The sequence below is a fragment of the Neopsephotus bourkii genome, unplaced genomic scaffold (genome assembly GCF_033783945.1).
Source record: "Neopsephotus bourkii isolate Nb327-2 ecotype Australia unplaced genomic scaffold, CSIRO-AGI_Nbou_v1 NB_787, whole genome shotgun sequence".
Taxonomy (NCBI): domain Eukaryota; kingdom Metazoa; phylum Chordata; class Aves; order Psittaciformes; family Psittacidae; genus Neopsephotus; species Neopsephotus bourkii.
The window spans coordinates 1,057,097-1,082,320 of NW_026901283.1; the positions used below are offsets into that span (position 1 = coordinate 1,057,097).

Below are 25,224 nucleotides of genomic sequence, written 5' to 3' on the forward strand. Positions count from 1 at the left end.
AAAATGCCTATGCTTGATGAAACCATAAATATTGCGCTGAAACCATAAATACTCTATCTTGAATTAATATACTGATCTCGGAATCCTTTATTTCATCTTTGGCAACTTCATGGATCTTAATATTATTTACTTAATAAGGTACATAAGTCATAGTATCACAGAGTCATAGACTGCTTAGAGTTGGAAGGTGATAGCGGAATAGACTCCACAACTTCGTTAAAGTTGTAAAGTAGGTATGCTTTATTCAGCTGAAGATGCACGGGGGATTGGTCCTCCAAAAGGCATGCGTACCTCAGTGCCGTTTTCCTTTTACATTTATCCTGTAAAGTCATACATATGTATTAGGTCGCACAATACTTCTGTACATATTCATATTCTATCCCTGCTTCGTACTATAATGAGCTAAAAGGCTCTCCACGCATGCGCAGTGCCTCCTGGTGGTCTTGGGCAGGGGTCTTCAGATGAAGTAAGTAGTCTTCCTCTTGTGGGTAGGGGTCTTCAAGATGAAGTAAACGAGTCTTCCTCAGGCTTGAACCTTTTACCTCTGGTCCTCACGCATGCTCTTTAGGAGCTGCATGGGTCTGGTCTATGTCCAACTGGTTTAATGAGCTGTTCTCTTCGATAGGAAGTTCTATCTTGGTACTGCCTGATAAGGCATCTGCTGAGCTTGTCAAACAAGCGGAGAACACGGAACCGCGGATCGGGACTCCGCACTCGCTCCGCAGCTACGCTACGTCTCAGTCACACAAACACAAACCCCTCGCACTCGGGATCCCCCACACTTACACCGGTTCTCGCTTACTCACCACCAGATGCCGCTTGCACCCTTCAGTGAAACCTGGAGCTCGATTCAGCCGCTCTATCGGCGGGCTCCCTCAGCCCGGAGCTCCTTTTGGATTCGTCCCATACAAACTGCTGCTCTATCAGCAGACGAATCCCTAGACTCACCCGACCCACCACCAGGGTCGCTAGCGGCCGCTCTATCGGTCGGTGAGTCCCCTGCTTGCAAGCCCTACCTACCGAGGGGAACAACGCTGTGCGCCAGACATCTCTGAGCGCCTTAACCAGCAGCCCCGGTCACGCGTCCACCTTACAGGCCTCTTACAAGTCCTAGGACAATTACAAACTACTACAATTACAAACTACTACAATTAGGAGCTGCATGGGTCTGGTGTATGTCCAACTGGTTTAATGAGCTGTTCTCTTCGTTAGGTTGTCTTGGTACTGCCTGATAAGGCATCTGCTGAGCTTGTCAAACAAGCTATAACTTAAGCAGTACCCCCTTGTACAACCCCCCTGTTCTCCTCATTAGGAGGTTCTGTCCTGGTACTGCCTGATAAGGCATCTGCTAAGCTTGTCAAGCCAGCTCTAACTTAAGCAGTACCCCCTTGTACAACGCCCCTCTGTACATTTTGTCTAACCCCCTTGTACACCCCCCCTGTACACAATAGGCCACATCAGTTTCAATTCCCCCCTTTTCTATAAAATAAGTGAATTCTTTTACTTAAGAGGTACCCAGGTCCCTTCAATGGAACTGCAAAACATATTCAATACACATTGGATTAAGCATGGAATTTTCATTAAAACCAAAAGAACTACAGCCTGTACACAATAGGCCACATCAGTTTCAGAAGGGACCTTAAAGCTCATCCAGTTCCCACCCCCCTGCCACCTTCCACTAGAGCAGGTTGCTCGAAGCCCTGTTCAACCTGGCCTTGAACACTGCCAGGGATGGGGCAGCCACAACTTCTCTGGGCAACCTGTTCAGTGCCTCACCACCCTCACAGTGAAGAGCTTCTTCCTCATGTCTAATGTAAATTTGCCCTCTTCCAGTCTAAATCCATTTCTCCTTGTCCTATTCACCTAAAACCAAGTCTTACTTTGCCTCAAGGAAAAGTACTCCAAATAAATTTGGGGAATTTTGCTGTGATAAATATTAATTGTAACTGTATCACAAGTTACTGCCTTTGAGAGTCACTGTCTCTTACAGTGCAACTTCTGTTGTTTTCTGGGACCATACTCACTTTAATAGATTGCAGTTACCCTGAAACAGGAATGAATGACTCAGTGATCTTAGTTGCATGAGGTTTATGCTCCAGAACTTGGAAGAGGGACACAAGTGGGGTCTTATTTTGTCCCTCAGAGCCATCAAGCATGCAATCAGTGGTGGAGTTTTTCCATGTCAACAACACTCTTTCAGATCTGGAACAGCCCAGTTTCTAAGATACTTTTGCCATCACTGGGTACAGTTGGTTTTGTTTTGTGCAGCATTGCTTTGTAGGAACATCATAAAGGGCAGAGAAAGCAGATGGAGGTGGCACTTTTGTGTGTGTTTCCCTGACGTAATGTCATGGGTATTGCTCAAGTTTGCATTGAACACAAACATTTGCATGTGTGGGCATGAAGATTCTGTTGGATAAGGTGATACCAAACAAATGACTGACCAGAAAAGGGTCAGGCCTTGCTAACTGCTTTACTGATGTAAAGAGAATTTTTCTTGTAAAATAACAAAATCCAAGAGTGGGAGCTCGTTTCTTTGTGCTTTGCTGTTCATTTCGGTGTAACCACAACGTGTTTATTCCACTGAAACATGAGGAGTAGCAATGGTTCTGTTCCTCAGAAAGGGAAATTATCAGCTATGGAAAAGGCAGGTGTTCGGGTAAGACAGAAGTTAAGAATTACCTTGGTCTCATTTATAACTATGTATATAAGTAAGTCACTGAAATCCCGGGGCTGGCGGGAAGAAGAGGGAGAGCACACAGCACCGCCTGAGGAGACGCCCTCCGCGGGGGCTCGTCCCCGCCCGCCGCGGCAGTCAGCGCCGCCCGCCACGAGCCGAGCCGAGCCGTGGCGGAGCGCGCCTGAAGGCGGCTCGCTCCCCGCCGGCGGAGGCGGCCGAGGACCATGCTGTCGGGGCTGGGCCGGGCGGTGCGGAGCGGCGGGCGGCAGCCCCCGGTGCTGCTGTGCGGCCGGGCAGCGCGGGGCAGGCGCGGTGGCAGCCCCCTGCCCTCAGCGCCTCAGGTGAGCCGCGGAGCGGGCGAGGTTCGCCGCGGGACGGCGTCGGGACGAAGCTGGAGTGTCCCGCGCGGCCGCCGCCTTTTCCCCTGACGCGTGGCGGGGCTTGGCGAGCGAGCGGAGCGGCACAACTTGGGGGAAGCGCAACAGCGGCGTTACCGCGGCCGGGCTGGGGGCTTCGGGGCCTGGCGGGACGGGCCCCGTGGGACCGCTGTCTGGAGAGAGGCGCGGTGACTCACGCGGGGGGCCGGGAGGCGCCGCTGGTAGCGGCCGCGGGCTGGGGACGCCCTAAGGGGCGGTGGGGCCTCAGCGTGCCTCTGGCCTCGTTCCCGGCTCCGGACTGGGTGGAGAGTAACGGGTGAGTCACGGCCTGCTGCCGTGAGGTGCGAGGGGGGAATGGCAGCGCAAGAAAAGTTTCCTCACAGGCTCTCGGGGCGTAAGAATAATGAGGTCCGTCTGCCTGTGCGCTTCTGTGGGCTTTAATAAGTCTTAGAGTTGAGTTGTACAGACCTGCCGGGACGTGGGACAGTGTGGTTCTGGAGTACTGAGTGACTGGGAGAGGAGGCAGCTTTCTCCTCAGTGGGTGTTTTTAATGTTAGAGATGCTATACATGCTTGCAGGCGTTGCTGTGGTGGAACGGGATAGCCTGTGTCCAGGGCACACTGGTAGTGAGGAAGTCTCTGGAGCATATGGTGGCAGGCTTCTCAGTGAGCAGCTTCCAGAGCTTCCTTGAAGCTGGTGGTGGCAGTTGGATTTGAGGAGTTGTGTGGAATGAGCTCTCTGCTCTTGGCTAAGAAAATTTGCAAGAACTGGTCAAAACTCTCCTACAAAATGCCGTTGCATTAATTTGCCGCACCTTTGTTAGTGTGAGTGGCTCTTCTTTGTCATGCGTGTACATGAGGGCACAAGAGAGGAATTACAGATAACTATTGACTTAGCTTCCTTAATCTTCTAAGGTTCAAACAAGGTATGCTAAAACCATCTTGCACCTCCCTGAGAGGATTACACTATCATTCAGCACACGCTGATAACGACACCTCTTAACTTCTCCAGGGTAGTGCTTTGCAGACAAGCTTCCTGCTTTTCTGAGGCTCTGAAATGACACTGAAGCTGATAAAGCTTCAGGAAGAGACAGCGAAAATAAGAGGGGGAGGAGGAAATGCACTTGCTCTGTCAGTGCTGCCGTTATAAGAAACAACAGAAAAGCGATCGGCCCTGTTACTTCGTGGGATGGAACATGACAGTGATGTGACTCAGGAACCGAATACTTGCACCGAATAGATTAAGGAGAGGAATGTTGTAATTTTGAGGAAAATTCTAATTGGGAAAAGAGTTTAATGCAAGACTTTGTGTATTTCTTCAGTGGAAAATTTTTGAATAAATTAATATAAAATGCTTTTTATGTATGCAATCCATAGTGCTACCTTTTCTACAGAGTTGTTAGCATGATAGGTAATGGAGCATGTTTACTGGTTTTGCCCTTCCTGTTTCCATCTTTGGGTACATTTCATTTTTTTTTAATTACACATCTGCAGAACTGTTCAGGCAATTAAAATATTTGTTCTTGTAAACACTAAATGAATGGCCAGCAGCTGTCATTTCAGGCTAGTGAAAGTAGGAAGTGTGGCAGTTGTTACTGTAAGTTGTTCAGCTCTTTATGGTTTCAGTGTAATGCAGAACGTCAGGTGCAGCACATCTTGTTCGATGCAAATATCCCTATTGTGATACTTTATTTTTCTGTTTTATCTTTTCTCTTTCCCCTGATTGTTGCTGTTGCACTTGGCTAGTTCTGCTCCTTGCCATTGCTGTTTGTGTGAGCAAATATTTTGCTTCTAGTCCTGGACAGAAAGGTTGGAGTGCTTGCACAGGGCTGAGGAACACAGGGTTTGATTGCTTGTTGCCTTTGTGTTCAGTGTGGTCTGGTGCCATTGTGGGCCATGTTCGCTAGCTTGTTTGATGATGAGAATCCATTTGATCAATTTGATCTCTTTTGTGGCACTGACTGTAGCTTTCCATTTGTAAAGCTGGAGGTGATACTTCTCTGTGGCCACAGAGGGCTGTAGTGTGGGTACTTAGTCATCACATACTGAAAGATACTCAAGTATTACTGTGTTGATAGGCAGGTGTGTATTTGTGTGTGGTGTTTTTGACTAATAAATCCACTGCTGTTGGGACAAAAGAGCCATCATTGCAGGGGCTAATTTGCTGTAATTTCTCTGTAAAAGCAGGGATTGCTCTCCCAAAGAACTGTATCCTTAACTGTTAGCTTTTCAGCTCTGCTTTTAGACAAAATCCACAATTATTCTTGTAGCGGTGATCAGCTGCTTTGCTTTTAAAGTGATACTCATACAAATTCCTTTTTATTTTGTAAAGTTGAGGGTTTTGTTACATGTGGAATTTTGTATTAAGTTTTTTTTAAGTGGCTAGTGCTTAGACACTTAGTTTTTCAAACCAAGAATCTTGTATCATATTTTTCAGACAGGCTTTCTTCTTACACATAACTTTATTCCCCAGAGGGCACAGTTCATTTTGCTAAAGTCCCAGATTTATCATACTGTAGTTATTTTGCATGTGATGAAACCTAAAGGTTGCCAACTCTTTCACTTCCTCTTCACTTGCACAATTTAACTCTCGCAGATCTTTCTGAGAGAAATGCCCTGCTTTCACTGCTCCCGTTGCCATATCACAATGGAGAACAGATATGTTAACACAGAATCAAAGCTTAGAATTGCTGGGGTTTGGTTTGTTTTTTTTTTTTTTTTTTTGTAAATTCATAAACCTTCTAAGCGGGGAAACATTGAAAAGACTGGATTTAATATAATTCTTTTTTTTTTTCTTAGATGTTCCTCATTACCCTCTTTATAGCGCTGAGTCTGATGAATCTAAAATTGGGTTGTTTTCTATGGCCGTTCATATACGTGAGATTCCCAGTTTAGTCCATACTATGGAGATCTGTACCAGCATGCCTGAATCGCTTGGGATGTGGAAAACGAAGCCTGGGTTACACAGTGTCACTTCCCTTAACACTACTTTTCTTTGAAGTCTTGCAGCCTTGTTCTAGCTACAACTGTTTCTATCCTGTACAAAGGTGGACAGAAATGTATGAAGATGAAGTGGGGACACTTCTCCTGCAAAAGGCAGGGCTTGATTTCAACAACTATGAGTGAGGGAACTAAAATGTGAAAACTTGGTTTGTTTTTTTTTTTTTCCCAAAATGTGAGTTTATTTAACATCATTAATTCAGAATGCATTCAATTTTTGTGAGAAAAGTTCTCTTACAATTGTATTCCCCCTCTGGAATACACTGTGAGAGGGAAGATGGTGTGTGAGCTGGCAAGATCAAATTGCAAAGGTTTCTGTGAAAAACATTAGGGCTTTTTTTCTTTCTTGAGTAGGATATCGAATATGCTTGTTGCTGGGGGGAATTTTCCTCCTAGTTGCCAACTGCAGCCAGTAGGAGAGTCACTGGTTTTGTTTATCTGCAGAAAGCAGGGTAGAGAGGAGGTTCTTTGTTTTGAGGTTTTTTGTCAGTTCCTGGTATCATCCATTTCTGTCAGAAATGTTTCTTTTAATGCTTTCAGCTGATAAGTTGTTGACTACCCAGTTCGTCAGACTGGCTTGAACTTTTTTCGTGTCCTTCCTCTTAGTTTTTATAGCTCTTCTGAATTACTGTAATGATCCCAGCATTATACCTGTCCAGTTTGCCCCCCCCTTTTTATACAGTCTTATAAGTAAGGACCTAAATGGGTCCACAAGTCCTAACAGCTACTGGGTAATTGGAAATGTGTTGTTTTTTTTTCCTTTGCATTAATTTATTTATTTACTTACTTACTTCTTTTCTCTTTTGCACATACTCTGCTATCAGGATTTCTAAGATAGTCTGTCAGAGCAGCAACTCCAGGACATGCCAGGCAGCTTCACAGAGGTGAATTATCATTGTCTTGCCCTGCTAATGTTTCACTTAAATGTTATTTAAGTCCTGGCTTTGTATTTTCAGCCTACTTGGGTCCTTTGGAAATTGAGGTCCAATTGGAGCCAAGAACTGGGAGTAATTTGTGGCTACTGGGCGTGTTCTGCCCCATATTTCCTTCCATTTGAAAACCTTTCACAACACAAGTTAGCTTGTTGATCTAAACAGAAACCTTGAGCTTATACTACCATATGTCAACAGAAACATAGAACCCACTCAGCTGTTTGTTTATGGAAGTACTGTTCACTCTTACTGATCTCTAAATGCCTTAGAAAGCCATCTAGATCTCTGGCACTTCCTATAGGAAATGTGCCTGTCTCAGGAGGTTCATGTATTTGCCTCTGATGGCATGGCTATGCCAGAACAACCGAATGGCTGCTAGTTATTTCCTGTTATCTCTTGTCATCTGACAGCTGGGAGATAGTTAGTTTTCTCTAATAAAAGCTTTTGGAGAGAGATGTGACACATAGCACAGAAATTCATCATCCTTTGTACTTCACCTAATCTCATCTACTGTTTATCTAATCTGTCTGGTACAGATTCTGTACTACCTGCAAACCACTCATTTCCTTGAAATTTAGGGCATTTCTAATAACCAGCATCACTCAGTATTTGAAACTGGCATCAGCAGTGTTTTTGTCCAACAGGGCAGAGAACAGAAAAGCAGCAAACTCAGATGTGTATATCAAATCAGCTATCCTTGCATAGAATATTGCTATGCTTTTTTGCCTACTCTGAGCAAGTGTTAGTAGGTGCGTTTCTTTGTGTGAATACAGTGATTCCTAAGAAAGGAAATGAAAACGTGCTTCTGCAAGGCTGTGAAGAATGCAGTTGTGCTCCTTAGGATCACAGGCTTAAAGAAGTTGGAGCTTTTGTGTGCTGACTAGAGGCTGTGTGGTATGCAGAAAATGTAAAGAAACCCTAAAATTTAAATGCTGTCCAACATTACTATCTATAGCAGAATCTGCATAGTATTTTATCCAGCTTCCCCAAGAGCTTTGTCATACGGGATGCAGGAGCAATAGGCTGTGCTTCTTAAAGACTGGGAAGTACATTAGTCCAAATATATGCAATAGACATCATAAAAGAAAATAAAAATTTACTTCCTGTCTACTGTAGCAACATTGTTTATTTATTTTGCGTAATTTTTTTTTTAATTTAGAATGGAGCTAGGAATAGTCATACCATAAAGTGATACCTGTATTGGCTGCATCAAGTAGCTGACAGAAAATGATGCTGTGATTTCATGTGAAGTGGATGTTGTGGTCATACGAATGGTACTGTGTGAGTAATTTTTTTTGTTGCTCGTGCAATGAGGAGCATCAAAGTCTGGCACTGTTCCTTCTGGCACTCTCAGTTTTTCTGTACCTGTAAAAAGACTAATACTAAACCTCTAGAAGATGTCTTAGGTGCTCTGAAGATTTACCAGAGAAGTGTTGAATACGAAATGCTGATTACAAACCTAGTGCATGTTTTAAGAATATGAGTCTCTTCTGATGTTTTTTTTAAGGTTTTTTTTAAAAACATGTTTTAAAGCTTATAGGGCAAGAACTGTAGACTATTCTAGAGCTTATAATATCTTAATTTCTGAAGTAATGAGAGAGGAAGGAAACGGAAGTAATAATCTTTTTCGTTTGGTTGGGTTTTGGTTTTTGTTTTCTTGTAATGAGGACTTAACTTTCTGAAGTCCTTACACAGTAAAATTTTTGGCATTGAAGAGGAAGCAAACAATACACCTGTTCTCAACATCTAGTTAAACATTATAACCTTTTTTTTCAACCTTCCTCTTAAAGGGAAATGAGCTGAAGGAAAACAAATGGGATAGCTGGGCTTGAGCTAGGCTTGCTTACTCTAGGATTGTCTTTACTGTGGTGACATACTTGCTAGTCAGCAGCAAAGATGGATTTCTCATTGGGCTGCTCATTGGTGGGGGGCATTCCTACAGCCAGAGGAGAAGGCAGTAAACTTAGCTAAGCCCAGAGGTGTTTCACAGGCACTTCTGGACCTTGTTATAACGTTGATTAAGTGCCTGCTAAGGGCATGTAATACCAATGTGTATTCCCATGGGTTCGTTTCTCTCTTTTTTTGCTATTTTTCCAGAAAGGTGAAAGGGAGAGACAGGTTCTTTCTGTTGCTGCCTTGTCCTCTTATCTTGCTGTCAAGATACTGAGTAGTAACTTGGTGATCAGGTTTGCATGGGAAAGAGGTGGCTCTTTATAAGGTCACTCCTGCCACTCTTACAACTGCTCATTGTGTCATTTCTGGTATCCCCCTAATCTGAGTAGCCTAATGAACAATGCAAATAAGCTATTTGTTCTGTGAACTTGAGTAAGGAAGTGAGTAGGACAATTTTTGGGCCTGCAAGTTACTTGCTGTGACTTTTTCCATCTTCAGCTGATGCATGAGTCCCAGATCATCTTGAAATTGCATCCAATGCAGGTATTCTTACATGCTGTCCCCGAAATACTTTGTGTTTGCCAGGCAGGCTGTTCTTTAATTCTTGCAATATGTGGAGAGTGGCTTAGTCTATACAAGTACTGTTGTATACCCATTTGTAACTGATACACCGTATGAGGAATCCATGACGTGATCATGGTAAGTATAGATAGCTTATGGGGAATGCTTGACCCAAAGTCCCTGATCCCCAAGTGTTGGGAAAGTGCAGATCTAGACTCTGAAGGTCAGGTCCCTCACTAGTAAAATAAATCCCTTGTTAGAATGATTCTATTTACTGCAACGCAACAGCTGAAGAAGGAAATAGAATTTTAAAATGAACGTTGGTCATCTGCTTGCCTACTAATGATGGTAACTTCTGTAGTCATAAATTAATTCTCCTCTACCCTAGGTGGGCTGGTGGGGGTAAGCAACCTACTACTCCATGCAGAAGTGTCAGATGTCAGCAGTAAGTGCATGGGTAAGCAAATAGCTTTGTGCTTGTGTGATGATGACTGGCCAGCACAACCTCTCCTTACCAGCAAGGAAACATTCAATAATCCCTCAGACTGAAGTGGAAAAAAGATGATTACTGTAAAAATGGGAAATTTATACCTTCTAAAGTCTGCTTTTATCATGATGAGCACAGGCAGTACATCTTCAAAAGGACAAAAAGATTGAGTACATTATACACAAGCAAGATATAATTTACTTTTTTTTTTTTTTACTGCAGATAAATAATTTGAAACAACTATTTTCACATTTACTGTCTGGTCATTTTAGATCAGAATTACTTCAGTCTTTACATTCTGGTCGGATGGAGAGAAATAAGTTGTCTTTGAGTTGTTGTCTTTAAAGAAAAGTTTTGCTTATCTGCAAAGCAGGCAATGATTTAATCTTCCCAGTATCTCCCCATTGGACCTTACAAGTACAGTAAAAGACCACAAAAATTGATTTAGAGATCACAAGAGCATCCTTAAATGTCCTATATTTTTGACAGAGAGGAGGAAAAATTACACTGCTCTTCTTCCTGACAAGTAAAACTTAGTATATCATGAGGACATCACTTTGATCAGAGTGCCATGACAGGGAAAAGTTGAGTACAGTACAGTATCTCTCCATGTACAATGCAGTTGCCTGTTTTACCTGAAGGGCTTACGCCATACTGTTCGCAGAACAATGTGCTATGGTTTTGTTTGAGGTTTCCTTTTTCTAGGACCTGACCTGACCTTTTCTGTACTTTCTCATGCAAACCATTCATTATTTATATCTGTACTTACTTTTTGACCCAGCTTCTCTTTGCCTGTGTCAGCACAGCTGTGAATGTATTCCATTGTACTGTCATTGGAAGAAAGACTTTTTTAGTAAAACATATTCCTCACCTTTACGTGTTTGTTCTAAGTGGAAGTATAAAAGCGCCATGCCCCTGAAATACAGCAGCATGTACACGTGTAGGGACCTCTGTGGCCCTAGCAGCTCCTCGTCTGGCCCCTCTGGGCTGGAGTCCCTCATGTGAGAGACATGGTTTGTGACTGCGTAGCCACAAAGTAGTTCATTTTCCTTTTCTGCACATACTGTCTGTTTCTGCCTTGCCCTAGACACAGAAAGAAGCTGAAAGAATTGTTTACAAACAGTAATTGAAAAAATATAACCCCAGTGGAAGAAATACATGTGTCATAAAATAAATATTATGTGAGAATTTAATGATCTGCTGGCCTGAATGCTGTACTCAAGGCTAGCAATTCTGAATCAGCTGAGTGTTGGAAGTCAGAGATCTTGATCAATGGCTCAGGTAAATGCTCGCTGCTGTTAACATAGGTAAAATAATTGAAATTTAAAGGCACTAATCTTTCACAACTGTATTTTAAGAGCTGTGTATCTGATTCGTGTGTCTGTTGTGTTTTAAGTGGAATAGATACCTGTGAAATGGCAAGGTTAGGTAGGAGTTTATCTTAGCTTCTCAGTGGATCATCTTCAGTCTACCCTTCCCCAGGTTTTCAGAATTTTAAAATTCCAGATGAAACTATGAGAAAGGTAACAGCTCAAAAGCTTCTTAAAAGACAGCAGCAGTTATTAAAGTTTACACTGAGCTCATGGATTCCCCAGTTCTGTAAATAATACTGGTTTTCAAAGCACTGCTTATGCCGATATTTTTAACTAAACCAGGAAGTCTCTTAAATCTGGGGACAGAATAGAGACACAGCAATTAATGATCTTGAGGAATCTGTTTTCTTCTGCTTCCAGAAGCAAGAGGGTGAGCATGTCTCTTGTGCCGCCTTCTGTTTATATTTGACTTCTGGATGGCTACGAACTATGTTTAAACAGGAAAACTGGATCAATTCCTTGGAGTTCTCTTGTGAGGAGCTTCTGTGCTCAGTAACCAAATGACAGGATTCAACTGTACAGTGTATCTGTGCTAGATGGGACTTTGCTTTTTGCTTCCATGTTCCCTTTTATTCTTATGTGCTGCTAGTGACATCTGGATTCTTAATAGTGCTTTCCCAAAGGCTGCTTTAAAATGAGTCCTGAACTATTCAGGCATCATGTTACCTGTATTTGTGGCACACCTTCTGGTAGTTTGCTTGGAAAAGTTTTGAAACCATAATGAGTTCCTTGTAATATCCCGAAGGGTAAGCCTTGCTCAAGGTGCAACAGAAAGAGACTCGGAAAGTTTAGAATGGGGAGGTTCCTGGGGGTTTTGCCCTAGGTTGCCTTGGGAGATGATGCGGTGCAGGATGTGTCGCAGCTTTCTTAAACAAAGAAAAGTGTAATAATAATCTTGAGACAAGATTCCTGCTGGAACTGACTCCCAGACATGGGCACCACAGCAGTATCTTTTGCAGTCAGTTCTTAGTGATACAGTTTCTCAGCTAGCTGCAATGGCTTTCAGTCAAAAGTGTTTCTTGTAAGGCAGGTAAACACTTGTTTTTTGCAGAGCTGGAGCTAGTGCCAGTTTAAAGTGCAGGCCCTGCCATTTCTGCACTGAGTTTTCTACCACTTTTTTCTGATTCTAATTTGTTGGTTATGAGTGTATTCTCCAGTGTTCTTTATTGTTGTAATTTTAAATAGCATCTTTTATCTGAAGCCATAAAGTTTGACATGATATAGAATATGAAACTGTAGTTAATATTTAGGCCTGTGTGCTTTAATCAGAAGCCAAAGGTGCGTACTTCGTGTTTGTAGTCTTTTGTGTGTAGTGAAATTAGGCATGCTTAGAAGACAGCAGTTTGAAGGTTGACTGTAAGCACACTGGGAATGTGACAGTGCTGAGGTAATTTAAAGAGATATCAAATAGCCCAGGCCCTAAAACTGAATTATAGCTGCTAAACCATGTGTGCTTCTTGGAGTACTGACTCTTCTTGGAGTACTGACCCTTGAAGTTCTTCATGGCAGTGGAAGTATAAAATGAGCATGTTTTGCTATAGATCAGACCTTGTCACAACTTTAATCTGGCCAGACCATCATAGTGGTGCTGTTCCTCGGCATTTCATGCTGCTGCATATAATATAGCTTGGTACTGTTCATTCTGCAGTGTCCGTGTTACTTCTTGTGAACAAGGATGTAACTGTCTATGGGATTCCTCTGAGCCAGCAGATGAAAGCTATAATCCCACTGGCATCCAAATAAGAGTTTCGGGTTGTTGGGAAGTTAGATCTTAAAACTGTGCACTCCTAACTGTTACAGCACATCCTGTTTTACTTGGCATTAAATATCAGTAGTTAATAGTTTTCTTGACATATTACAGAAGCTTTTATGCAAGTTATGAATATTCATAACTAATTCAATAATTAACTGCATAAAGTTACACAGTAAGGTAGATGCTATCAGAAGTTATTAAGAGGATTAGACAAAAATGCTGATGTTGGTTATTCATATGCTGCTAAACATTTTGGATGCCATATAATATCTAGAATTCAATCCCTTACATACCGCTCTTGGTCTTTGTGGTGTTACTGATAGTTTCTAGAGTTTGGCTGAGGTTCTGCAATGGTGGGTCAGCCTGTTGTATAGTCCTATAACTTAAGGACTTGAGCATTAAGAAAATCACACAGCACTTTATGGCAGCAGTCAGACCAGTGAGATCCATTACAAGCAGTCAGCTACAACGTGCTGGTTCACAGGTCAGTGCATGCTCCTATGGCACAGGCTAATCTTCCCTGCATGCATGCAAGAGAAGTACTGTATTTCCATGACAAAAATTTGCAATACTCCATATGTCCGAGTAATGCTAGTTTCTGTGAATGGCCATCATAAAAAATAGTCAACCAGCCGCTATTCATAGGCCTGTAGCTAACAGGGGAACCATCTTCTCTGCTGCTTTATTTTTATTTCACTTGTAGCCATACTGAAAAGTGGGTTGGCAGGTCACACATTAATATTTAAATCAGGTTGTTGCTGGTGTCACAGGGCTCCCTTGCTGCTGTTAGAAATTCACCGGTGTGTGTCATGTAAAATGAAAAATACCCGGTTTGTCCCTCTTCGTGTTGCTGACACCGCATGTAGCCCAGCCCAATGTAGTTGCCTCTCAGTCTATCTCTAGCTCCTGCTACCAGGCGCCTCACTGCTTTTTGACTCGAGAGGTCACCCAAGTGCATCCTGAAGCCCTGCAGAACGGCAGGGGTCGTGCTGCTGCAGTAATGCTTTCTCAGCCAGTCCTGGGTCGTGATGTGGTTTTCAGTGCTGTGGAGTGTCTACTTCAGGAGGAAACTGTAGTTGGAGAAATTTGTTTAGTCTTATTCTCTGCTTTCAGGTTCTGTCCCTGTGTCCCCTGTTCATGAAAGCAAAAAAATCTCATGTCAGAGTTAAGAAAGATATGGTTGAACCCCACCAGCACGTATCCAGAGGGAGGGAAATATCGAACATTTATTCAAAGACAGTTGTGAAAGCACAGAATTGATGGACTCTTGTGTTTAGTCCAAGCCATCAATACTTAGTGGGCTGTTTGTCTGCATTGTTCATTGTAGCATCCTCTGCCTGGGATGCACTCTGTGGTATTTATATCCCTCATCCATGCAGAACTATTCAGGCTAGTCCTTTTCATTTAAGTTATTGTTTGATAGTGTTAATGCCTCTGTTTAAATATGAGTCGCTTACAAGCTGCTTCAGCTGCAACAGGTAAATATGGCAGATGATAGGTTTTTAACTGAGCTTCAGTTATCTTATTCTAGGAGTGAAGGAAAGTAAAGATAAGGGGGAGGCAACCTACAGAGACTGATGAGTGTCTATATTCTGTGTGGCTGCAAAACAAGTGAGGAAAGAGGATTTTCAGTATGTTTATTAATCTGTATCAAACCCCTTGCTATTAGAACTGGCACATTGAAAAAACATATTCCAGCAAAATATGGTGGCATGAAAGAGATTGAGACTGTATTTTCCTGTGTACTTTTTTCAAGGATGACACGTTGCAAACATGGTTATGAGTCTCTGTTGCTCACTTGTTGTTAATTGGGTATGTTTTCTAATTTGCTAGACTTTCAATAAACCTTCAAGAAGAAAATTCAGACACTATTTTGCACTCCAGGAGAATTCTCACTGAGTTGTAAAGGTGTTTATTGTAAGCTACTGCAGCTTCTCCCAACTGCAGTTTTCTCAAGAAGATGCAAGTTTTATATTGTGAAAAGAATTAACAAGAATCCTCATACTGTGTATTTGTGGGGAACTTGGCTCAAATCTCAACGTCTTTCTTCCTTACAACAAAGCAGCAGTCTTGGAGCATGGCTGATCACATTATCTCCATTTCAGTAAGGAGGATTGTGAGATTTATAGTGCTGGGTCTCTGTTTTGTATTGCAAATGTTCTTGGATACACATTGGGCTCTCTGGGCATGATTATGCTTTTCACTGCAGCTTGTTCTGAGGGGGTTGCTGTATCCAGAAAACACTGTCCATATGGAGAGACTAGCTGGGATCCTGAAAGCAGCAAGTAGCTGCTCAGTGTGTTGGTGAACCTGGCCCAAAAGCTCTCCTGTATTGTGCTGTGAACATCTAGCATGTACCTTCTCACTGGGTTGGGAAGAGAACAGTGTCGCAAGAGCTTGTTTCAGGTTCTTTTTGTGTGGAGTGCCAAATTCACAAGGTAACACAAACCAAAAAATAATCCTTAACCCAAGTAGGTTTTAAGGTACAGAAGACATTTTCCCTCTGTATTTCTAGCAGTGAATGTTCTTTGTGTCCAATTCGGTCACTTGGCAGCAAGCGGTCCTTGACTGTTTTGTGTGCGTGTGTATTTTTTAATGTCATAGCTTCTCAGAAACATTAGGCACTTATTTTCTAAACAAAATCTGTGTACTTGCCTTCCATGGGGATTTGAACCTTTGAGATGATTTGAATAGTGTGTTTTTTTCCAAGCTCTTTTATAGTCAAGAGGATAATATATTCATTTATGAAAACTGAGATTCTTATCCTGTAGACAATAGAAGATCTGAAAAAAAATTAGCACAGGGAGTAGTACTGTGAGTAGCAGGTGGGTATGTTTTGCTGTCTGGGATTGGACTTCTTAATTTGTTTTGTTGTGTTTTTGTGTTTTTTTTAACTTGGTTAACAAGTTTTTGACCCAAGTTAAAGATTGACTTGACTGTGAGCGTTATTGTTCCTGGAGTGAATGGGTTTTAGCATCAAATTGATTTTCCAAACAAACAAAGTCTGATTATTGCCTTGATAATGTTTCAAGCATTTTCTGTCAAAGTATTTACTTGTCTCATTCAAAAACTAAAAATACTTCTAGTTCAGTCGCTCCTAGATAGTGAAAGAGACAATATATACTAGCATGATTTAATATAAAGTAGCTTGAGCAGACATGGTTTTGGTAAAAGAATCTACAAACTTCTGGAGTTAAGAAATAGGTACTAGTCAAAGCACTACTTTTGCTGGTATAGTCCCATCTGCAGTAGGAATTCTGCCTTTTGGAAGCTATAAGGAACAGGGATTTTTCCAGCCAAAGTCCTAGAGTTGGTGAAAGCCAAAGAATTGGTGTTAATCCTGGTTTAAGATCTTTGAAGGAAAATTCAGTGTAATTATTTACATGTTTTGCATACATGAGATGTTTCTATACTGAAATGCTTTGTTGGTATATATATACTACAAATCTTTTTTGTGGACACTCTGACAAACAGGAGACATAACATTTATTAACAATTTTTTTTCGTTAATTTACAGCAGTTACTAGTCAGCTGTTTTCTGTTTACTTTGAAAGTTTTAAGCTTAAAATACTTAGAATAATACGCTGTCATAATACTAACATATTTACACATTCACTTTAGTGCATTTAATAAGAAATATGAAAGAATATGAGGAGTGATGGTCTGATAAACATACACGGAAGTCTCAATATCTAGCTCTGTAATTGTCACTAGACTTTTCTATTGCTTGATCATTTTCTATGTTGCAGCTGATAGCTTTGGTAATGAATGGGGAAGAAATGTTCTGTGGATTTATTTTTTTTTCTATTAGACACTTCAGAGCTAATAGTAGCTAAAGAACTCCCATATATATATATCCTGTGTCTTTGTTGAGATGTTTCCTGATTACTGTATCAGTAAGCTCTTTCTAATGTTGATAAAGCCTTAGCAGGGTTCATGTGAAAGCATTTTAAAAGTACATGATTCTGTCTTTAAGATCTTAATTATAGTGAGGCAAGAGCTAAATCCAGTGTTGAGTCAGCTGGACATTAATCACATCTATCCAGTGATGCTGTGGATCAAGGTGAGCAACTTGTCAAGAATAACATGTCAAATTTCTGTTCCTTCGCTAAAGCAGTTGATTAAGCATGATGATAGGTATTCCGTGGAAGCCGGAGGTGCTGTCTCTCAAAGAAGCAAGATGTTGCCAGCCAGTATATTGGTAATACCTTGGTGTCTCTAAGGCAGCGACTCACAGTTTCTGTTCAGTGTAGAGCTCTCTGGAGTCAGGACCCATGACCTGATGACTCCCAGCACACTGGGATGCCTGCCAACATGGTCTTCAGCATTAGCCATAGTGCATCATTTTGCACCAGCACCATGGGATGCTGATCCCTCCTTTGTAGAAAAAACAGAGGCCAATCTGGAACCTGTTTTTCTTGCCCAGGGCTAAATGTAACATAATCATCTGTTTTGTCACTACTGATGCTGAAGTAAATTTAACTCTTGTTAATAAAATGCCTGCAGAAGGACTCCTGCATTCTTAGTGGAATACAGAAGTGAAACAGCAGGTGTAGTAATGTGATCTGCTGCTTGTTATGGATCTAGAGGTATATTTGAGAGCACAGTCCTGGCATTACTCTTCTAATGGTGCTGGTGACAGTTCAGCTGGAGTTACAGAAGTAAGTGATATTCTAAATTCTCATTAAAAAAAAAGATTTCTTCTGCAGAAAACAGTCTCACTAAAGGGGCGATATGAATGAAAGCAGCTTTGTCTTATCTTTGCCGTGGTACCTAAAAGACGTAAAAAAGAAGCTGTAATGTTGCTGGATACAGATCTGTCCAGAACTGCACTTCAGATTAGCCCTTTGGATTTGATGCCTTTGTAGCATTTTAATCAGTGTGAAAGTACTTGATTTTCATAGCAAATAGATTTACAGATTGGACCTTGTAACTCCAGCTCTTGGGATTTTTAGGTAGTGTCTGTTCTTTTCTGTGAGTTGCTCCAGTGATCCCCTTTCACTCCTGAACGCTGACAGGAGGAGTAGAGCTTTAGAGGATTCAGTAGACTTTTTTTTTTTAGGGAGATCTGAACATGCTGGATACCATAGGTGTAATTTCAACAGGCTCAAGACATAAAGGAAAGAGGAAAAGAAGAGAGAGAAGTGATAATTGTAATGACAGCTGCCCCCTACTTCAAAATCCCCAGGGAAGGAGATGCCTGGGTACTGTAGTTCTTGCTGTGTGGAGCTCTCACTCTGTCCAAAACCGACAGTGGCCAGGACTCATCTTGCATCTTCAGAAGGGTGTAATAAATTTGGACTGCTCTACACTTGCTACGGACCTTTCCTTGTACCTGCTGGATCCTGGAATTGGCTAACGACTTTTTCCATGTCTTCCCTTCCCAGCTGCAGTCTGTACACAGCTGGGGAACAGTTGATCCATAGCTGTGAAATACTGCCCTGATTTTAGAGAATTGTTCTCCTCTGCTCATAGTTGAGAAAAGAACAAGTTTTTCTCATTTGTGAAGCTGAAACTCACAAAGCAGCAAGTGTAGAACAAACATTCAGATGATTCCTTATTTGAACAGATAAGAGGAGTGGCTGAAGCTCATCTCAAATTAAGTAAGTACTGTCATAACCTATTAGTAGGACCCATTCACATCCTGGAAGAGTATGCTTACATTTCTGAATATGATATGCTATCAGCTTCAGACCACAGGGGAAGATGAAAGCATGAAGCTGAAGTAAAGGAGAATCAAGCTGAGAAGTATGTTGGCATGATTCTAGTAGTTAAGTATTTATCAGAAGCACACTGCTAATAGGGTGTCATTTTTCTTCAGCCATCAGTATATTAAGGTCATAAACCATGCATAGATCATAGTTTTCCAGGGAAATGGCTGCAAGGGGTCCTGCTTCTTGAGCAAGAACAAGTGATGTCCAGTTCCATTTAAAAAAGCAACTAGAATAGATTAAGTATTTGTTGTTAGTCATGAGAAAGCAAAGTTTCTTCTTGAGCTGTAGAGCTGTTGTAGTACAGCATAAGGGAGTATTCTGTCTCTGAGTTAATTCCTGTGAGTATCAGGATGGGTGCTGACTGTAATAGGGTGGCTGTTAAATTGAGCGTGAATATAGTGGTTTGATGGGGTTGGATTTTGCTGTTTATCAGCTGCAAGTTCATTATGCAATTTTATCTCTCTTTAGCCTGCTGTTTGTAAAGTTTTCAAGCCTGCGGTCTCAATTTCTGTTAGTGGTGTATCCGTGAGTGCAGTGATTATGCAAGGCCTCTCTCCTTATCATAAATCACTTTTGCAGGCATGGTCATGAGTTTGCTGGCTTGATTTGGTGTCATCCTTCTCCATAGCCCACTTCATGCTCACCCCAGTTTCTCTCTCTTAATGCTCCTGCAGAGGTCCAGAATCCATTTTAGATGGAAAGGGAAGAGCAGTGACAGTATGGCAATGCTTGTGTTGTCTTAACACAACTGCTAACATCATCCTTCAGCTGCTGCTACTGAATAAAGAGACTGTGCTTTGTGTACACCTCATGTTTTGCACATACAGAATACAAGATGAAGTTCTGAAGTGGCCAGTGTATTTTTTCCAGGTCCTGATGTCTCACTAGTGCTGCAAAAATGAAGCCATTTGATAAAAGAGATGAATAACTATAAGTTTCTGGTGTCCCAGTGAAGTCCAATGGCACAGGTACTGAGAGAGAATCTGAAAGGCATCTGAAAAGCAACATAAAAGCTTTAGGGGGATTGACATAGTACTTATTTTGTAATTTTTGTTGTAATACAATAAACTTGAATTTACTTGATACTCCATTTTACTCGGCACTATCTTAGTGCTAGATACAAATTTGCTAGACAAAAGGAAAAGAACAAACGTAATACATTTGTCGTGCTCCTTCCCATCTCCCAGGGAGGAAACCTCCTGAATTTTGGCACTCCTGAAAAAAGGTTTTAATGATGAGGAAACCATGTGAATATGCTAGGGTGGTAGGAAAGACCACTATAATTTTGTGTGGCACTTGTGGGAGGAATTTTTTAGGGGATAAGAGAGTAAGAGTACTCGTATGACAGTATCTGAAATATATTAGGCTTCATCGTGCCTAATACGATAAAGATATCACTCACTGAAGGGAATTCAAAAGCAGTATAAATGGGTGGAAGCTGTAGAGATTCATTCATAAGGAAAAACTTAAAAATCTGGGCTGCATCAATAGGAGCATGACCAGCAGGTCGAAGGAGGTGATCCTGCCCCTCTACTCTGCTCTCGTGAGACCTCACTTGGAGTATTGTGTGAAGTTCTGGTGTCCTCAACATAAAAGGACAAGTCCAAGGCAGGGCCACGAGGATGATCAGGGGACTGGAGCACCTCCCATATAAAGTTCAGCTGAGAAAGTTGGGGCTGTTCAGCCTGGAGAAGAGAAGGCTGTGTGGAGACCTCATAGCAGCCTTCCAGTATCTGAAGGGGGCCTGTAGGGATGCTGGGGAGGGACTCTTCATTAGGGACTGTAGTGAAGGGGTAATGGGTTAACACTTAAACAGGGGAAGTTTAGATTGGAAATAAGGAAGAAATTCTTTCCTGTTAGGGTGGTGAGGCAGTGGAATGGGTTGCACATGGAAGTTGTGAATGCTCCATCCCTGGCGGTGTTCAAGGCCAGGTTGGACGAAGCCTTGGGTGATATGGTTTAGTGTGAGGTGTCCCTGTCCATCGCAGGGGGGATTGAAACTAGATGATCTTAAGGTCCTTTCCAACCCTAACTATTCTATGATTCTAATTAAATATGCATAACTTGCCTAAGCAGTGACTACAGGGGTTCATAAACCTAACAAGTATGAGAGGTGCAAGCACAGAAAAATAGAAAAGGACTATGTCTATAGTCTGGGATAAAGTCTAAATGGAAACTTTGAGTGTCCTATGCGTGACTTCCTGAGAGTGAAATGGTCTGAGCTATTAAATGTGCTCCTTTGGGACAGGACAAGAATTAATTACTTGATGTATGCAGAGCTACACTAGACAGAAATCTAAAATCTATTGTAAGAAAAATCCTGTCCTTTTAAGGTGGTTAGATGTATGTAGTGAGCCCGGCTTCGTCCCGTGACACTAGTCACATTAGCTGTCATTATTTGAATCTAGCACGAAGGATATGCAACATAACAAGAGTTAGCCATGCTGGTTTGGGTCCTATAAACAAATACTGGTTTATAAACCTGAAAAAACCCTCCCTCTCTTGTCATTCTTGAACACTAGGTTGGGGGGAGGAGGGTGTCACAGGATAGCATACTCTGAAAATTAAACATTATTTAATGAGCTCCTTAAGAAAGAAAATGAGTATGTTAAATGCGCTCAATCCCCTTTGTGGAGGCTAATCTAACGTATGAATTCACAAATTCATCACTTAATTCATGAGGGTTCTAACTCCCAAGTTCTCTGATTTGTAACTTGTGCACCTGTGAGCAAAGCAGTTACCTTGCTGAGGGTGAGAGCGCTCAGTCCTTCCTCCTCTTGCTTGAACATCCCTGTGTCACGCTGGAAAGCATGAGAGCCTCAGCAATCTGGCTGCTGCTGGATCTGCTGCAAAAGCTTTTTGGGTGCACTGAGGAAGTTGGGTCTGTACCATTTCCATAGGCTAGTGGATTCTGAAAACAATGACAATCAAAATCCAAGGGTGATGGCAGAGGAGATGAGAAGCTGCAGGTGATAACAGCTGACTAATGGCCTTTTGCCCTTCTTGCCTGTGGTGTTCTGCCAATGCGTTGCTCTCGCTTTGACCTAACTGTGCTGCTCCCAGCATACATCAGGCCTTGGGATGGGTTGCATGTTAGCCAAAATCTGAGCAGGAGCTGGGTAGCAGGCATAGACGCTTCCTCAGACCTGCTTCTGTCTGATGGTCAGGCTGAAGCTAGTTGGTAACAACTCCTCCTCTCTTGCCACAGGCTTGTTCTTAGACCCTTGCTGCTCTTCCTTGGAATTCTCCTTTGAGAATGTAGCGGTTGTGTTTTCTGCTACTTATGGTCACCTAAGTATGCAGGCATGACACAAGTCTACCTAAAATGAGGCGCAGTCTGAAGCAGAATTGGCTGCTGTACAGTTGCTGTGTGCTGCACTTGTTGCTGCCACTTTTTGTAGTATTTTCTACATTTAGCAAAATAACTGAAGGCTATGAGATTGAAACTCCCAAAGCCAGGTTGCTGAGTGTCTTAAATACATGTGATCTTTGCAGTGATAGCTGTGAGACAAAATAAAATCGTGTGACAAGGATGTCAAGTTGCCATACTTTGTAAAACCTATGTTAAGTGTTCTTGTATTTTGCTCTTTTAAAGAGAATACATGTAAAATGTACTGTGGAAGGGTATCACAGAATCACAGAATCCCAAGGGTTGGAAGGGACCTCGAGAGATCATCTGGTCCAATCCTCCTGCAAGAGCAGGGTAACCTAGAGTACATCACACAGGAACTTGTCCAGGCGGGCCTTGAATATCTCCAACGTGGGAGACTCCACAACCCCCCTGGGCAACCTGTTCCAGTGCTCTGTCACTCTCACAGTAAAGAAGTTCTTCCTGATGTTAACGTGGAACCTTCTATGCTCCAGTTTACACCCATTGCCCCTTGTCCTATCACTGGATATCACTGAAAAAAGCCTAGCTCCATCATCATGACACCCACCCATTACATATTTGTAAACACTGATGAGGTCACCCCTCAGTCTCCTCTTCTCCAAGCTGAAGAGACCCAGCTCCTTCAGCCTCTCCTCATAAGGGAGGTGTTCCACTCCCTTAATCATCTTTGTGGCTCTGCGCTGGACTCTTTCAAGCAGTTCCCTGTCCTTCTTGAACTGAGGGGCCCAGAACTGGATGCAGTATTCCAGATGAGGCCTCACCAAGGCAGAATAGAGGGGGAGGAGAACCTCTCTTGACCTACTAACCACACACTTTCTAATGCACCCCAGGATGCCATTTACCTTCTTGGCCACAAGGGCACATTGCTGGCTCATGTTCATCCTCCTATCCACCAGGATCCCCAGGTCCCTTTCCCCTTCGCTACTTTCAGCAGGTCAACCCCCAACCTGTACTGGTACATGGGGTTGTTCTTCCCCAGATGCAAGACTCTACACTTGCCCTTGTTGAGTTTCATCAAATTTCTCCCCGCCCAACTCTCCAGCCTGTCCAGGTCTCGCTGAATGGCAGCACAGCCTTCTGGTGTGTCAGCCATTCCTCCCAGTTTAGTGTCATCAGCAAACTTGCTGAGAGTACACTCGGTTCCCTCATCCAGGTCATTGATGAAAATATTAAACAGCACTGGTCCCAGCACTGACCCCTGAGGGACTCCACTAGTCACAGACCAGTGTTCTGCCATGACTCTCTGCTTCTTCCTTCCAACCAGTTCTTATCCACTCTACCTGATCGGCAGCCACACTTCCTTAGCTTATCTATGAGAATGCTGTCGGAGACAGTATTGCCTTTGTGTTTGTTTTTACCTAGTCACTTCCTCATAGAAGGCTATAAGGTGGTCAAACATGACTTCCCCCTCATAAAACCATGTTGGCTGTTCTTAATAACCCCCTCATCCTCGATATGCCTAGAAATGGAGTCAAGAATAAGTTGTTCCATCACCTTTCCAGGGACAGAGGTAAGGCTGACCGGTCTATAATTACCCGGGTCCTCCTTCTTGCCCTTCTTATAGACTGGTGTGACATTTGCCATCCTCCAATCCTCAGGCACCTCTCCTGTTTCCCACGACTTACCAAAGATGATGGAGAGTGGCCTAGCAATGACCTCCGCCAGCTCCCTCAGAACCCGTGGGTGCATTCCATCCGGACCCATCGGTTTATAGATGTCCAGATTGCATAGCTGATCCCTAACCCAATCCTCATCTACCAAAGCAAATTCCTCCTTTGCCCTGACTCCTTCTGGGGCAATAGGAATCTGGGGCCCCCGGGGAGGGTCTGCAGGAGTAAAGACAGAGGCAAAGAAGGCATTCAGCACCTTTGCCTTCTTTATATCCTCTGTCTCCAGGGCACCCACCTCGTTCAGCAGTGGGCCTATATTGCCTCTTATGTTAGTTTTATTTGCTATGTATTTGAAGAAACCCTTTCTATTGTCCTTAACCCAACTAGCAAGATTAAGTTCCAAGGAGGCCTTAGCTGTCCTAATTGCCTCCCTACATCCTCTAACAACTGTTCTATATTCCTCCCAAGTGGCCAGCCCCTCTTTCCATAATCCATAGATTCTCCTTTTCCACTTGAGTTTGCCCAGCAGCTCCTTGTTTAACCACGCTGGTCTCCTAGCTCCCTTATTTGATTTCCTGACCACTGGGACGCTCAGATCCTGAGCTTGGAAGAAGCGGTCCTTGAATGCTGACCGACTATCTTGAGCCCTATTACTGCCTAGTACCCTTTCCCACGAGACTTCTCTTAGCAGTTGATTGAACAGGCCAAAGTTGGCCCTCCGGAAATCTAGAACTGTGGCCTTGCGAGGTATTCTATTCCTCCCACACAGGATCCTAAACTCCACCATCTCATGGTCACTGCAGCCAAGGCTGCCATTGATCACCACCTCTTCAACCAAACCCTCCTTGCTGGTGAGTACTAAATCTAGCAGTGCTCCTCTCCTAGTTGGTTTGTCCACCTGTCCTCATTTCCCATTGGGCATCCCTACGGGTTGTTTTTCTGCTGAGCCGTAAAACAGAGAATCACATAGCACTCTCACAAATGTGTTGCAGACATGATACTTTGCTACACAGGTTTTGTTCTTTGCTCCACTATAATCTTTGTGTGCTACCTTTGGCAAGTCACTTAAAATGTTTTGGTTTTTTTCAATCTGGATAAAGAAGTAATTGTACTTCCCTGCCTGCAGCAGTTGTCTGAAGATCAGAGACAGACACGTGCAACTGCAGTGTGAAGAAGAGACTTATAATCAAACTAGCTGTAAGTGCTCTAAAAGATAAAAGTGTATTTCCTGCCTCCAATCTTTCCCTCTTTTCCAAAGCAATTTTTTTCAAAAACATATTTTGGCAGGCTCACTGCTTTGTTGTTGAGTATTGCAGTATTGTTGAGCACGGAATACTGACAGCTGTTACATTCTGGCTTGAGATGCTCTTTACTACCTGTGCCTGAACACTCAGCAGCTGAAAATAAACATGGGAAAGGATTAAGATGCCAGGTGTTGATTCTGTTTCATGTGT

The 25,224-nt window shown here is 42.7% G+C and overlaps 1 protein-coding gene across 5 annotated transcripts in view; it reads left to right on the plus strand.

The window, feature by feature from the left end:
• The first annotated feature begins 2,854 nt into the window (after positions 1 to 2,854).
• Positions 2,855 to 25,224, plus strand: part of MCUB (mitochondrial calcium uniporter dominant negative subunit beta) — a 49,496-nt gene continuing 27,126 nt past the window's right edge. Inside the window, exons 1-2 of one of the 5 annotated variants that reach the window (XM_061355199.1) lie at positions 2,896 to 3,021; positions 4,069 to 4,263. In XM_061355199.1, coding sequence (XP_061211183.1) covers positions 4,246 to 4,263 — 18 coding nt within the window. In that variant the 5' untranslated portion in view covers positions 2,896 to 3,021; positions 4,069 to 4,245. Of the gene's footprint in view, positions 3,022 to 3,233; positions 3,466 to 4,068; positions 4,264 to 25,224 lie in introns of those variants that run through there. The other 4 variants (XM_061355198.1, XM_061355197.1, XM_061355195.1 and 1 more) reach the window with 4 other exon arrangements.